Source organism: Leuciscus leuciscus (assembly GCF_965113295.1).
Source record: "Leuciscus leuciscus genome assembly, chromosome: 2".
NCBI classification, from domain to species: Eukaryota; Metazoa; Chordata; class Actinopteri; order Cypriniformes; family Leuciscidae; genus Leuciscus; species Leuciscus leuciscus.
This window is the reverse complement of record NC_138726.1, coordinates 54,370,656-54,384,004: the sequence shown is the minus strand read 5'-3', so window position 1 is coordinate 54,384,004 and position 13,349 is coordinate 54,370,656. Positions and strand designations below refer to the sequence as shown.

General features: G+C 36.8%; 1 protein-coding gene across 1 annotated transcript; it reads right to left on the bottom strand.

Moving 5' to 3' along the window:
- Positions 1 to 3,632: 3,632 nt before the first annotated feature.
- On the bottom strand, positions 3,633 to 13,117 carry cldn7a (claudin 7a). The gene is made up of 4 exons (XM_082159991.1): positions 12,614 to 13,117; positions 8,567 to 8,731; positions 7,545 to 7,629; positions 3,633 to 5,631 (listed from the first exon to the last, which is right to left on the bottom strand). The coding sequence occupies exons 1-4, from the start codon at positions 12,834 to 12,836 to the stop codon at positions 5,463 to 5,465; spliced, it is 642 nt and encodes a 213-aa protein (XP_082016117.1). The 5' UTR covers positions 12,837 to 13,117; the 3' UTR covers positions 3,633 to 5,462.
- Positions 13,118 to 13,349: the final 232 nt, after the last annotated feature.

The window sequence follows — 13,349 nt, the reverse complement described above, 5'->3', positions numbered from 1 at the left end:
AAACCAAATACGTGTCAACTGCATCCACACTCCGGACACATCCAAGGTAAGGATACGTTTCGTTGTTTTAAATGTGTATATTAAATGTGTCGGCTACAACATAATGTAATGTAAGCGAAAGCTTTGTTGTTGACAAGCGTGAACATACTCAAGCTCATCCGGTGCACGCGAACACTTTCTTCGTCACTTGAGTGTTTACAAGGTGTATTTGTAATCCGATTGCTTGATACTAATGTTATAGATTTCATTATTTAGGGCATATAGGTTACTCGCTTTATTTTGATCGTTTTCTCCCTCCCCAGGTGTTGTCAACACTGGATCAGTTTAGGTGGATTGAGAAACATTTGTCGCCGTCGCGGAAGTGCACAGCCAAACCAGCGACTTGTGGTCGTTTTTTATGAATACACCCACCGAAGTACAACAGCAGGAGGTCATGTACGGCATGGCAGAGATGCCCGATCTCATACCACCGACAGGTGCTTTACAACCCAGTCCGGTGATCCCGTACGAGCTCGGACAGGCAGGACGAACCCGACCAGACCTCCTGTCCGCCCCGAGAAGAGGGCAGCGAGCACCCAAACTCGGCCAGATCGGCCGCTCTACGAGAGGTGTGTGTGTGTGTGTGTGTGTGTGTGTGTGTGTGTGATATTAGCCTGTGTTTTTATGTTGGCCTGACATGTAGGTACTTGAGTGAGATTTTTTTTGGTCTTTCAAAATCCTTGACCCCGAGACCAAAATATCGAAATTAAGTTTTGTTTTTAAAGGGATAGTTCACCCAAAAATGAAAATTCTGCTGTCATCAATACTCACCCTCATGTCTTTCCAAACCTGTAAGACTTTCCTTCTTAACACAAATTAAGATCTTTTTTTTTTATGAAATCTGAGAGATTTCTGTCCCTCTGTGCTCCAAAAAGTTCATAAAGCGATTGCAAAACTAATCCATATGAATTGAGCGGTTTAGTCCAAATTTTCTGTAGAGACTCGATCGCTTTATGATGAAAAGATTGAATTTAGGCTTTTATTCACATATAAACATTCATCAACTCAAACATCATTTGTGGTAAATGGAAGCTCAAACATGTTCACTTGACGTGCGAGAACCAATGAGGTTCATTCTAGACGTTTGAGCTTCTGCAAGAACCAATGAGGTTTGTTCTTGTGCATCAAGCTGGTTCGGTTGAGCTTCTGTTAATGTTCGCTGATCAATGTTTAGATGTGAATTAAAGCCTAAATTCAATCTGTTCATTATATAAAGTATTATATAAGTATAAAGTATATAAAAGTATATTATATATAAATCTGTTCAGAAAGTTTTGACTAAACCGCTCAAGTCATATGGATTAGTTTTACGATCTCTTTATGAACTTTTTGAAGCGTCAAAATGTCAGTTGCGTAGCTGTCAATGCAGGGACAGAAATCTCTCAGATTTCATCAAAAATATCTTTATTTGTGTTCTGAAGATGAACGGAAGTCTTACGGGTTTGGATTGGAACGAATTAATGACTTAATTTACATTTTTGGGCGAACTAGCCCTTTATAATGACCCACAGAGCCTCCTCAGCACTGCACATCTTGGATGTAATTCAGCTGAATGAATGAACTCAACTGGATCTTTCAAAATAAGGGAAAAATCCTAAATCTGCAGTTCTGGGGGGAGGCGGCAGGAAAAGCTTTATAAGTTATATTTATGTCCTAAAGCTCTCCAGCTACAGAATTTGGTACAAACTTTTTTTAATCTATTTTAAGATTCCTAACAAATGTTAGATTGTGCCGACATCTTTGCAGTCTACGCCAAAATGTTAGATAATGCCATATGATCTGATGCCGGATCCTGCTAGAAGATATGAGTTTTCTTTTGTCTGGAATCCAAAAGCAAGTCTTGTCTGGTTACCAAAACCAGTGTCTTGTCTTCCACCCAAAACTGTATTAACCCCCAAGAAGTTGAGTGAGAAAGCCAGGGAAGAAGAGCTTTGTAATGTAAAAAGAGCAGTAATAATAATGATAAAAAATGAGCAGTTTATTGACTAATCTTAGTTGCACGTTTCAATGCTCATCTGACCACTACAAATCCAACAGATGTAATTATACCAAAGTAAAAGCAATGGAAAATGACTTCTTCACAACATCGTCCTGTGACGTTAGACATTCTGTCATCTCTTAGTCATGAAACCACAATCATATGACATAAATGAATAATAATAATAGTTACAAAAAAGAAAACACAAGTAAATGTTGTGTATACATTCTGCTTCCTTGAAGTAACAGGTTGTTAATGAGAATCCTTAGATCATTCGCAAGCAACATGTTCCCCTTTCTAGTTATTAAAAATAACTTTGTGGGGAACTTTGTTGAACGCACATGATAGTCACCACAAAGTCGTAATTACGAGATAAAAACGGAGATGTTTCTGAGATGAGTGTGTCAGTGAGAAAACATATTGGATGCAGCGTCTGTAAATTTGTTTACAGTTATAATAAAATTATTATAATTTTTTATTTAGACTACAATAAAACAAATATATTGTACAGTTACGATACAATATACACTGCCGTTTTTTTTTTTTTTTAAAGAAGTCTCTTCTGCTCACCAAGGCTGCATTTATTTGATTACAAATACAAAAACAACAGTAATATTGTGAAATATTATGACAATTTAAAATGACTGTTTTCTATTTTAATATATTTTAAACTGTAATTTATTCCAGTGATCAAAGCTGAATTTTCAGCATCATTACTCCAGTCTTCAGTGTCACATGATCCTTCAGAAATCATTCTAATATGATGATTTGATGCTCAAGAAACATTTCTGATTATTATCAATGTTGGAAACAGCTTTTTTGATGAATTGAAAGTTCAAAAGAACAGCATTTATTTGAAATATAATATTTTGTAACATTAGACATGTCTTTTCTGTAACTTTTGATCAATTTAATTCATCCTTGATGAATAAAAGTATTGATTTATTTTATTTATTTCACCAAAAAAATCAAATAAAACTTCTTACTGACCCCAAACTTTTCAACGGTAGTGTTTAGTGTTACAAAAGCTTCCCATTTCAGCTGTTCTTTTGAACTTTCTATTCATCAAAGAATCCTGAAATAAAAATGTAAATAATAAATGTTTTCAACATTGATAATAATCATGTTTCTTAAGCACCAAATCATCATATGGGAATGATTTCTGAAGGATCATGTGACACTGAAGACTGGAGTAATGATGCTGAAAATACAGCTTTGATCTCAGGAATAAATTACACTTCACTATATATTCACATAGAAAACAGCTGTTTTAAATTGTAATAATATTTCACAATATTAGTTCTTATAAATGCAGCATTGGTGAGCAGAAGAGACTTCTTTTAAAAAACATAAAAAATCTCACCGATCCAAAAACTTTTTGACTGGTAGTGTATAACGACTCAGTTGGCAGCATCTTCAATAACTGAATAAAAACAAAGCAAAACACACACACCCGATGCGCATTCTTTATTCATCACTTTTGTGTATTTTATGTAAATACAAACTTCCCAGGAGGCCTTGAACTTGTCATATTCACTCGTTTCCACTCTGTCGTCAAATGAAACGTTTCTTCCTTTGCCTTTACAGTGGTTATTGATGACGAGGACTTGGATGATATCATAAACAACAACAGAAGCTTCCCGGCGTCTCAGAGAGTATCACCCGTTGCCTGATGCGTGACTGACTGTGCCAAAGCCAACAGCAGGCCGACACGACTGAATCCAACTCATATCTCTCTCTCACACACACACACACACACGTTCTCACTCGTCGTCACCTTCACTGTACAAGCTTTTACAGCTTTCGCCTCTTCGAGGTCAAACCGTGAGAGAACCGTGGACTTTACTTCCTGTTCACTTTACGCTTGCTCGTCACTTAACTGATGTCTGGTGTCTTCATTCATGAGGTGAAGATCTTGATGATCTCTAATGCAACAGGGCTATATTTATTACATTTGCACTTTACAGCAGAATATGAAAGCTAACCTCATCAGGTTGGATTACTCATCTCCCAAAGAGGACGTTTTCCAGTGAAACTCTGTTAACGTGTAACGTTTGGTGAGACCTGTGCTTACCTTGGTAAACGGGGTCTATTTCGATATATTTCTCTAAATGACATCAGTTAATAGTAAGGAGTTTTTGTTTAGTCACTGTTTCTATGTGCCTGTTTGAATTGAATCAAGTACAATCTTAAATGCATACTGACTGCGACAAACAATCTCATGTGTTAGTCAAAACGTCTTAGACTTGTAGATGTTTGCATGGGAATTAATGGATTTTTTGTAAATTGTTTTGGGGGAATGCGGTGGAATGAGTTATAAATAAAGTATGCATGAGTAACTTTATTGCCATTGTTTATGTTTTTTTGATTAGGGGCTAGTTGGAAAAAGGTTTGTTTTTTCTATTAAAAAATTCAACTTAAAGTCCCCCTGTAGTCAATCATTTTATCCCTTAAAACTCATCAATTACAAGGTTGTGACGTCAAACCGTGAGCGATTTCAAAGCGTGTTTTTGAGACTGTCTTTGTTTCACTGCAGTTTTAAAGAGAAAATACTCAGCAATGGTGTCGACTTATGAATTTGCACATGGTTTGTATTAAAGCATATTAAAAACACCATATAGACATATAAACAACATTAAAAGCTGGATTCACAAGGGGACTTTAAATGTCAGAACTTTGCAGGCTCGCATGATCTTTTCTTTGATTAAAATTTGCAAAAAGAGTGAAATCTTTTATTTCCAGGTTTAAGTTATATTCAAAAAATATGTGTGTAATGCCGATTCACACTGGGAATTTGATAAAGCAAACTTTATTGAAAATAAGCATGTAAAACAAATACATACAATCTAACTAACACTGACATTATCATGAAGCATTTATAAGTAAAAGATATTCAGAAGGACTCACGGGTGGTTAAAATCAACACCATGTGGCATTAACACAAGTGATGAGTTAATGTGTTAACATCAAAGCGATGTTCATGATCGTGCTCGACCATATGAACAACTGCGATTACATAAGAGTGCCTCATATGAGTATTAATAATGTTAGCATTTCAGCTGCTATAGGATAAATACTCCAAAAAAACAAGCAAATCTTGAGAATGTCCCGACTCGCACCAGCTCAGTGTGTAGGCTATAGCGCTCCCTAGTGGACACTTTTATGATCCACCATCCAAGACATTTCCTCTTCTTTCACACAGAGAAAACAACCTAGTTGTTTACTTGATTGAAAAACTGAGGAATCAAAGCAGGCTGTGAGTATTTTTACTGGCACTAGATTTCTTCAATCCTCCATTTCAAAAACTCCCAGAGATCCTGTAAATATATATATTTTTCTTTTTAAATTTGAACTTTTGGACAACTGATTGCCTTTTTTTATTACGGGACATTATTGTAAACGGCTTTGTTTCTCAGTTTGAGCTGTAGAAGTGTCTCAGTGTTGCTCACACGTACTCTTTGTTGCTGCTGCTGCTGGCAGTGCGTGCACAGTTACTTTTGGGATATTTGGACACTTGTTTGCTTCGAGTGCAGGAGGCCGCTAACATGGCTCCACCGAGAACATCGAGAAACGACCCGCCCCAAGCAATGAAAATGGCTGCTCCAAACTCAAACCTAACGTTAAAAGAGAAAGAGAAAAGGCAAGCATTATGACAATGATAAATGATTTGAAATGTGGTGAACTGATCTCTAGATGATAGTTCGTGAATATGAAGGAGAGCTGCGCGTTTCTGGATGAACTGAGAATCACGATTCTTTTGTTTTAAAGGGCTGGTTGATTATGATTTCACTTTTCTAACTTTAGTTAGTGTGTAATGTTGCTGTTTGAGCATAAACAACATCTGCAAAGTCACGATGCTCAACGTTCAAAGCAAAGGGAGATATTTGCTTTTAAAGACATTGCTTTCTAAGGACTACAACAAATGGCTGGTAGGGACTACACAACATTCCTCACGGGTTAGTGACATCACTAATCCTAAAATTTACATAAACCCCGCCCCCGGGAACGCGATTTATAGATTATCATGACAGAATATGCTAATCAATGAATTAGAACTCCACATCAGCTACATAAATTGAAACATAAACAAAAAAGTTTTTACAATTTTAAGGGCACAAGCTGTTGAAGCTCCGCCCCCGGTGCCGGGAGCAGCAGCTCATTTGCATTTATGGACACAAAAACGGTGCATTTTTGCTCACCCTTAAAAAGTAACAATTTTAACATGCTATATAAAATAATCTGTGGGGTATTTTGAGCTAAAACTTCACATACACACTCTGGGGACACGAGAGACTTATTTTACATCTTGTGAAAAGAGCATTATACCATCCCTTTAAATAGAGATCATGATTCTTTCACGATTCTGAATAAACAACTAATCAAAATAACATGTAATATACTAGAGGTTTTGTTTATTACAGCAATTTTAATTGCTGCAGTCTAATTATAAAAATATTTAATTCATTTGAAGTATTTTTTTTTAATCGGTTTGAATGAATGAATAAATGATTCAAAGACTCGCCCGTAAAGACTTCACTTGCTTTAGCAATCAGTGTTTTTGAACAAATCTCTAGAATGAATGATTCAAATACAAATACATTTTTTAACAGTCACTTATCGCCACCTACTGGTGTAACGATGTAACTGATTACGTTACTTTTCAAAAGATGATTTTCTCTATTCTACTTCTCTATGTCATCTATCTATCTATCTATCTATCTATCTATCTATCTATCTATCTATCTATCTATCTATCTATCTATCTATCTATCTATCTATCTATCTATCCCATCTATCTATCCCAATTGTGTAGATTTTAATTTTTAGAAAGCATTAAATAACCTTTAGTCCAATTTTCGCATTTGTCAGAACAAAAATGGCATACGGTAAGAATTAAAATGTAAATTCACTATCTGACAGTAGGTGGCGCTTATGGAACAGCAGAAATATAGTGGGTTAGCAAACTAGCGTTGCGCTAAAAACACTACTTTTACACTTGTATGGGCATTATACTGCGGTAATAAGTCATTGAAACACCAAAGACAGTCCCTTCAGAGATACATGGGGTCTTTCACCGTTCTTTTTATAAGAGAACAAGAAGACGACGACAGTAAGGACGATAGTAAAGACGACAGAAGAAGACAGCAAAAGAAGACAGAACAATACGACATAAACAGAGAACATTCATATCAACGTACTAATTTATCTGCACAAGTAGGCAATGACACATAGTATAAAGCAGTCAACTCATTTTTGGCACAAATGAAATCTCATATATATTTACTATATAATTGCATTCCCATCCCTGTTCCTGGATTCTGCCCGACAGACACTGCACATTTAGGATGTTTCCGTAATCCAATACACCCAATTCATCTCATAAACACTAGCAGAAGATCTCCGAGAACTGAAATGGGTGTGTCGGATAAGGGAGACTTTCAGAATGTGTGTTTCTGGGTGTCCTCCAGGAACAGAGTTGGGACACTCTGCTCCACAAATTGTGCAAAGTAAAATTCCTTGCGCTCACTTGGTGTTGACTGGAGTGAAGGGGTTGTAGAAAGCTCGGATCACATTGTGGGCGAACCACGAGCAGGCGACCACTGCGCAGAGGGCTGGAGGAACAAAACACACAAAGTGTTTCAAAGAAGAGACAGAAGATCTTTCATTCTTTCATATATCATCAAAGCATTCGCTGCCCTGTTTTCTTTGATGTTCACTGACCCACAGACTGAGCCGAGACTGATGTTATATAAGAGATGTTCTACTGTAAACTTGCTTCAGTTAGCGTGGACAGTTATACTGTCTCAGTATTCTCACTCTCTCTCACACACACGCACACTCACTCACACACTAGCCCGACCCCTAAACCTACCCATCACACACACACACACACACACACACACACACACACACACACACACACACACACACACACACACACACACACACACACACACACACACACACACACACACACACACACACACACACACACACACACACACACACAAACACTAACCCGACCCCTAAACCTACCCATCTCACACACACACACACACTCACAAACACTAACCCGACCCCTAAACCTTCCCATCACACACACACACACACACACACACACACACACACACACACACACACACACACACACACACACACACACACACACACACACACTCACTCACACACACTAACCCGACCCCTAAACCTACCCATCACACACGCACGCACACACACACACACACACACACACACACACACACACACACACACACACACACACACACACACACACACACACACACACACACACACACACACACACACACACACACACTAACCCAACCCCTAAACCTTCCCATCACACACACACACACACACACACACACACACACACACACACACACACACACACTAACCCGACCCCTAAACCTACCCATCACACACACACACACACACACACACACACACACACACACACACACACACACACACACACACACACACACACACACACACACACACACACACACACACACACACACTCACCTCCCACTAGCAGTATGATGCCTCCCGTCACGGCCGTTCGAGACTTGCGAACTTTATCATCAGCTCCACAAGTGGTGCACTTCATGCCCATGCAGGCGACGCCGAGACCGCTGATGGACACGATGATGCCCACAATCATCAGCGCGCGGGTCGCTTGCAGATCGCCTGCGGGAGACACACACGGTGACACACTACACTCCAGACAGACATGCCAATGTCAGACATGCAAATGGACAAACCACCTGACAAATACATCAGTTTAATATTACATTCTTCTTATTATTAATATTAAATATAACACAAAATAAATTAAACTGTACACAAATTGTGAGATCATCTTCACAATACCTCAACCAATTGATATTAAATAAATAAGTTTAATATTATAATAAATAAATAAATATATAAATAATAATGACAATAATAATTTATATTTTACTTTTATAAATAACAACAATAATGACAATGACGTAATGTTATACAATAAATGATACAAATCCTTAATTTTTAATTATTAATATAATTTATAAAATTAGATATAACAAAAATTGACCAAACCACTAGGAAAGAGCTAGTTTATTATAAATAATAATAGCTTAAATACATTTTACTTTACTAAATGATTACTTAATAAATATTATAAATAATAAATGACCATAATAAAAGTAGTTTAATACAATAAATTATAAAAAAGTACTTATATATAATATTTTAATACTAATAATATTACATTATTGTTATTTATAATTAAAATTGCCCAAACCACCAAAACATAGTTGCTAAATAATTCAGTTTAATAATAATATTAATGACAATAATAGCTTAAATGAATGCTAGTTTAGTATATTATTAATTGGTAAATATTATAAAAAATAATGACAATAATAACTTAATATTAAACAATAAATTGTCAAATTACTTAATATTAATTATTATTATTTATAGTATTAAATATAACAAACCAACAGGAACGAGATGTAAGTTTTTATATTTTAATATTATATATAATTATATGTAATTAATAAGTTAATATTATTTATAGTATTAAATAAAAAAATAAAAAGTCTAGAGAAAAACTGTAAAAAAAATTTTTAAATAATGATAATTTGATTAAAATAAATGAGTAAAGCAATAAATTAGGTATAAAAATGTGATTAAAATAAAAAACAATATTAGTTACAAAACTATTAAATCAATTTTAAATAATAAAATTAAAATGTATTAATATAAATGAATTTAAATTAGCTTAAAATTAAATAAACCAAAAATAAATAATACATAATAATACATTACTACAGTGAGTAGAACAAAATATATAATAATGTAACTGAAACTAATTTTAGATGTATAATATTATTTTTGAATGTGTATAAATTGGTCGTTTCTAAAAGACAGATGCCTCATCAGTTTTCGGATGGGTGTCCTGTCCTTCACACGGGGATGATCATATTTGGGGTTCGTGCAGTGACATCTAAAAGACTGAAAACCCCTGACTTGGGCAATTCAGCTGAAAGAGTGAACAAGAACCAGTCTGTGCCAGTGCATTCCTGTACATGTGCACACACAACCAACCGAGAGAGAGAGGAGGTGTGTGAGAGGCAGGGGTGCAAGCTGTAGTGAAGCGGAAGAATTATTCCTCTCCTTTATTCATTAAAACACAATAAGGCATCTCCTGCCAGGCGCAGAACACAGTGAGCTGTGGAATTCAGAGGGTCACCCTTCATCCCCCTGTTTGCTCTCTTGCTCCTCCCTCCATCCTAACTCAACCTGCTGTCAGGTGCAGTTTCGGCTGGTTTCGACTGGAAACGTCCCGCAGTTTTCTCATAAATGACCCCTGATGTTCTGCACAGAGCCCTTCAGTAAAAACATCAACTCAAGGAGCGAATCGTAAGAGCTAAATCACATTTTTTGAACAGTCTCCGTTAATCCGTAGAGTGTTTGTGCGCACTGGAACGTGAGGTTGTGGTTTTCCCATCCCAGTCCTCGGGGAATGCATCCAGGGAATGGAGAATGTTTCTGGAACAGCCCATAAACTGAAACACTCAAGTGAATGAATAAACTCATAATTCATTACTGCTAGTTCGGTGTGGAAATATAAAAAAATACTTTGGCAGCTATATAGGAACAATGGGTTACCAACTCACTCTAAAAACATCTTGGGTTATTTTTTTCAACCCAAATCCTGGGTTGAGCCTTTTTGGGGTTATTTTTTAAGTATTTGGGTAGTTTTTGTGTTACCCAGCTCCTGGGTCAGACATAACAACCCAGTGTTTGGGTAGTTTTCTCGTGTTACCCAGATCTTGGGTCAGACATTACAACCCATGATTGAGTTATTTATCGCGGGCTTTTAGTGACCTCTTCAGGAGAGAGCAGTGCAGCTCCGTCAAAATGGCGCATGTCTTCGGTAAAATACAGGTGTGTGTACATTTTATTATAATTGTGCAATTTGTGCTGTATATCATTTAATTTTATGCAAAGCAACATACAGGGTGTTATGTACAGCGCGATGTGAGTCACCTAAACGAGTTTTTTTCTCGTGATGGAAACGCCTGATGCCTTGCATAAACTTTTATGATTTTATTCAAAAAGATACAGAATATAAATAAGTATGAAGTAAAAATATGTTCTCAGATCTGTACACTGTTTGTTTATGGACCGGTTATGGAGTAAGTCGCTGCATATTTCGGCAACTTGTGAAACGGCGGTCGACGGGCGGAAGTTAAAAGTTCCCGATTACTCTTGAATTACTTATAAAAGTTTCATTTTAAAATAAATAAAAATGTCTAATATTTGTTAAACAAGCTTAAATGTTGGTAATATGTATTAAAAAGGAGATTTAACTTAATCTGTTGACATTAATTCATGAATGGAGTTTTAAAAAAAAGCAACAACAAAAAAACTAGTTTTATAGTAAAAATTAATTAACTATGCTGGGTTAAATAAACAACCCAATTTTCTGGGTAAAATGAACCCAACATGTGTTCTGTCCTATATTTACCCAGCCCTTAGGTTGAAAACAACCCAAATTGGGTTGTTTTTAACCCAGTGTATTTTAGAGTGCTGCTTTCACCATGGCTACCTGTCCTGCCTGGTTACATTACAGGAATACAGTAGATTGAAACTCCCACTGACGAGGCCAGCATCCATTAATCAAGCGCTGGCTGGGAATGACACCAGTGTTTATTTGAGTGTGTGTGTGAAGAGTTGGAAACTGGCTTTATATGCCAGAGAATTCCAATAAACACCTACTGTATAGATTTACAGTAAATAAAAGGACAGGCCTCTTGATCGGTATATAATAATAATAATATTGATTTATATAGCGCCTTTCCATTAATCAAGGACCATTATATACAGGCTATAATGAATCCCATGTGTGATATATTTTGATCACTGGAAATATATTGATATATATTCACTTTCAATCACCTGACTGATTTACATGTGGATCTACAGCCCATTATAAGTAACATACAAAACAGATATAGCCTACTATAAATAGGTCACATTGATCAACATCCTCATTTGCTCGTCCTCAAGTTGTTCCAAACCTGTATGAGTTTCTTTCTTCTGCTGAACACAAAAGAAGATATTTCGAAGAAAATGGGTAACCAAACAGTTGATGGTACCACTGACTTCCATAATAAGGGGAAAAAATACTATGGAAGTCAATGGGGTCCATCAAATGTCTAGTTACAGACATTCTTCAAAATATCTTCATAAAAAATTCTAAAAGAAATTCTAAAGAAATTCATAAAGGTTTAGAACAACTTGAGGGTGAGAGTTTAAAAATATATATATATGATAAACCTTTTTGCAACATGATTTACAAAATTTATAAAAATAATTTAAGCAAGTTCAACTCGATTTTTAAGTGTAAATGACTTGTACTGTCAAATTGAGAATAATAAAAAATGTATGGCAGCCACTGAACTTAACTTTTTTTGTTACAGTGCGTGTGAGAGACATGCGACAGACAGTGATACACGGGTGGACGGACAGAAAGATAGATAGATGCAAAGAAGAAGAAAAAATGGTATAACTCACTGTCTAACTGTAGAACGGAGTCGTATATTTTGCACTGAAGCTGTCCGGTGCTCTGAAACGCGCAGGACATCCACAGCCCCTGGTAAGTGGCGACCGCCGTGATGATACTGTCCCCCACATACGCGGACATCTTCCACTGCGGGAGGACGGTGCCCACGATCAGCCCAATGATGCCCACCAGAGACAGACCAAACCCCAGCAACTGAACGCCCGAGTTTGCCATAGTTTTCACTTAAATGGCAAGCTGAGCAACAGTTAGTAATACACTCGACTGCCTCGGATAATCCTGTCTCCTGTCCCGCACCTGTAACTCTCTGAGGAACCTCTCCGAGTAAACTCAAACTGATGAGGAAAAACAAGGCTACTCGACTCTCCAAGACGAAAACTAGCAGTCACTAACTCACTCACTCTCTCAGCGGTGTTTGTTTATACCTCGACAGAGAGATGTCAACTAAGTGTTGCGTAAAATACTGATGACGAAGTGTAATCTCGAGGGGGAATGAAGGGGAACGGGCGCGCGATGCCCGTGACTGTCGTGACGTCACGTCACACAGAATCACTCGCATCACTGAAGGTTTAAACCTTTGTTAGGCTACTCTTCCACACAAGATTTCGGGTAGCAAACTAGATGAAGTTTGTTTTCTCTAGAACATATTCTCCAATCAAGAGAAGTGTCTCTAATATGGAAGCCCGTTTCCGTCACATAGGAAAGTCATAATTATGACAAAAAAGTCAT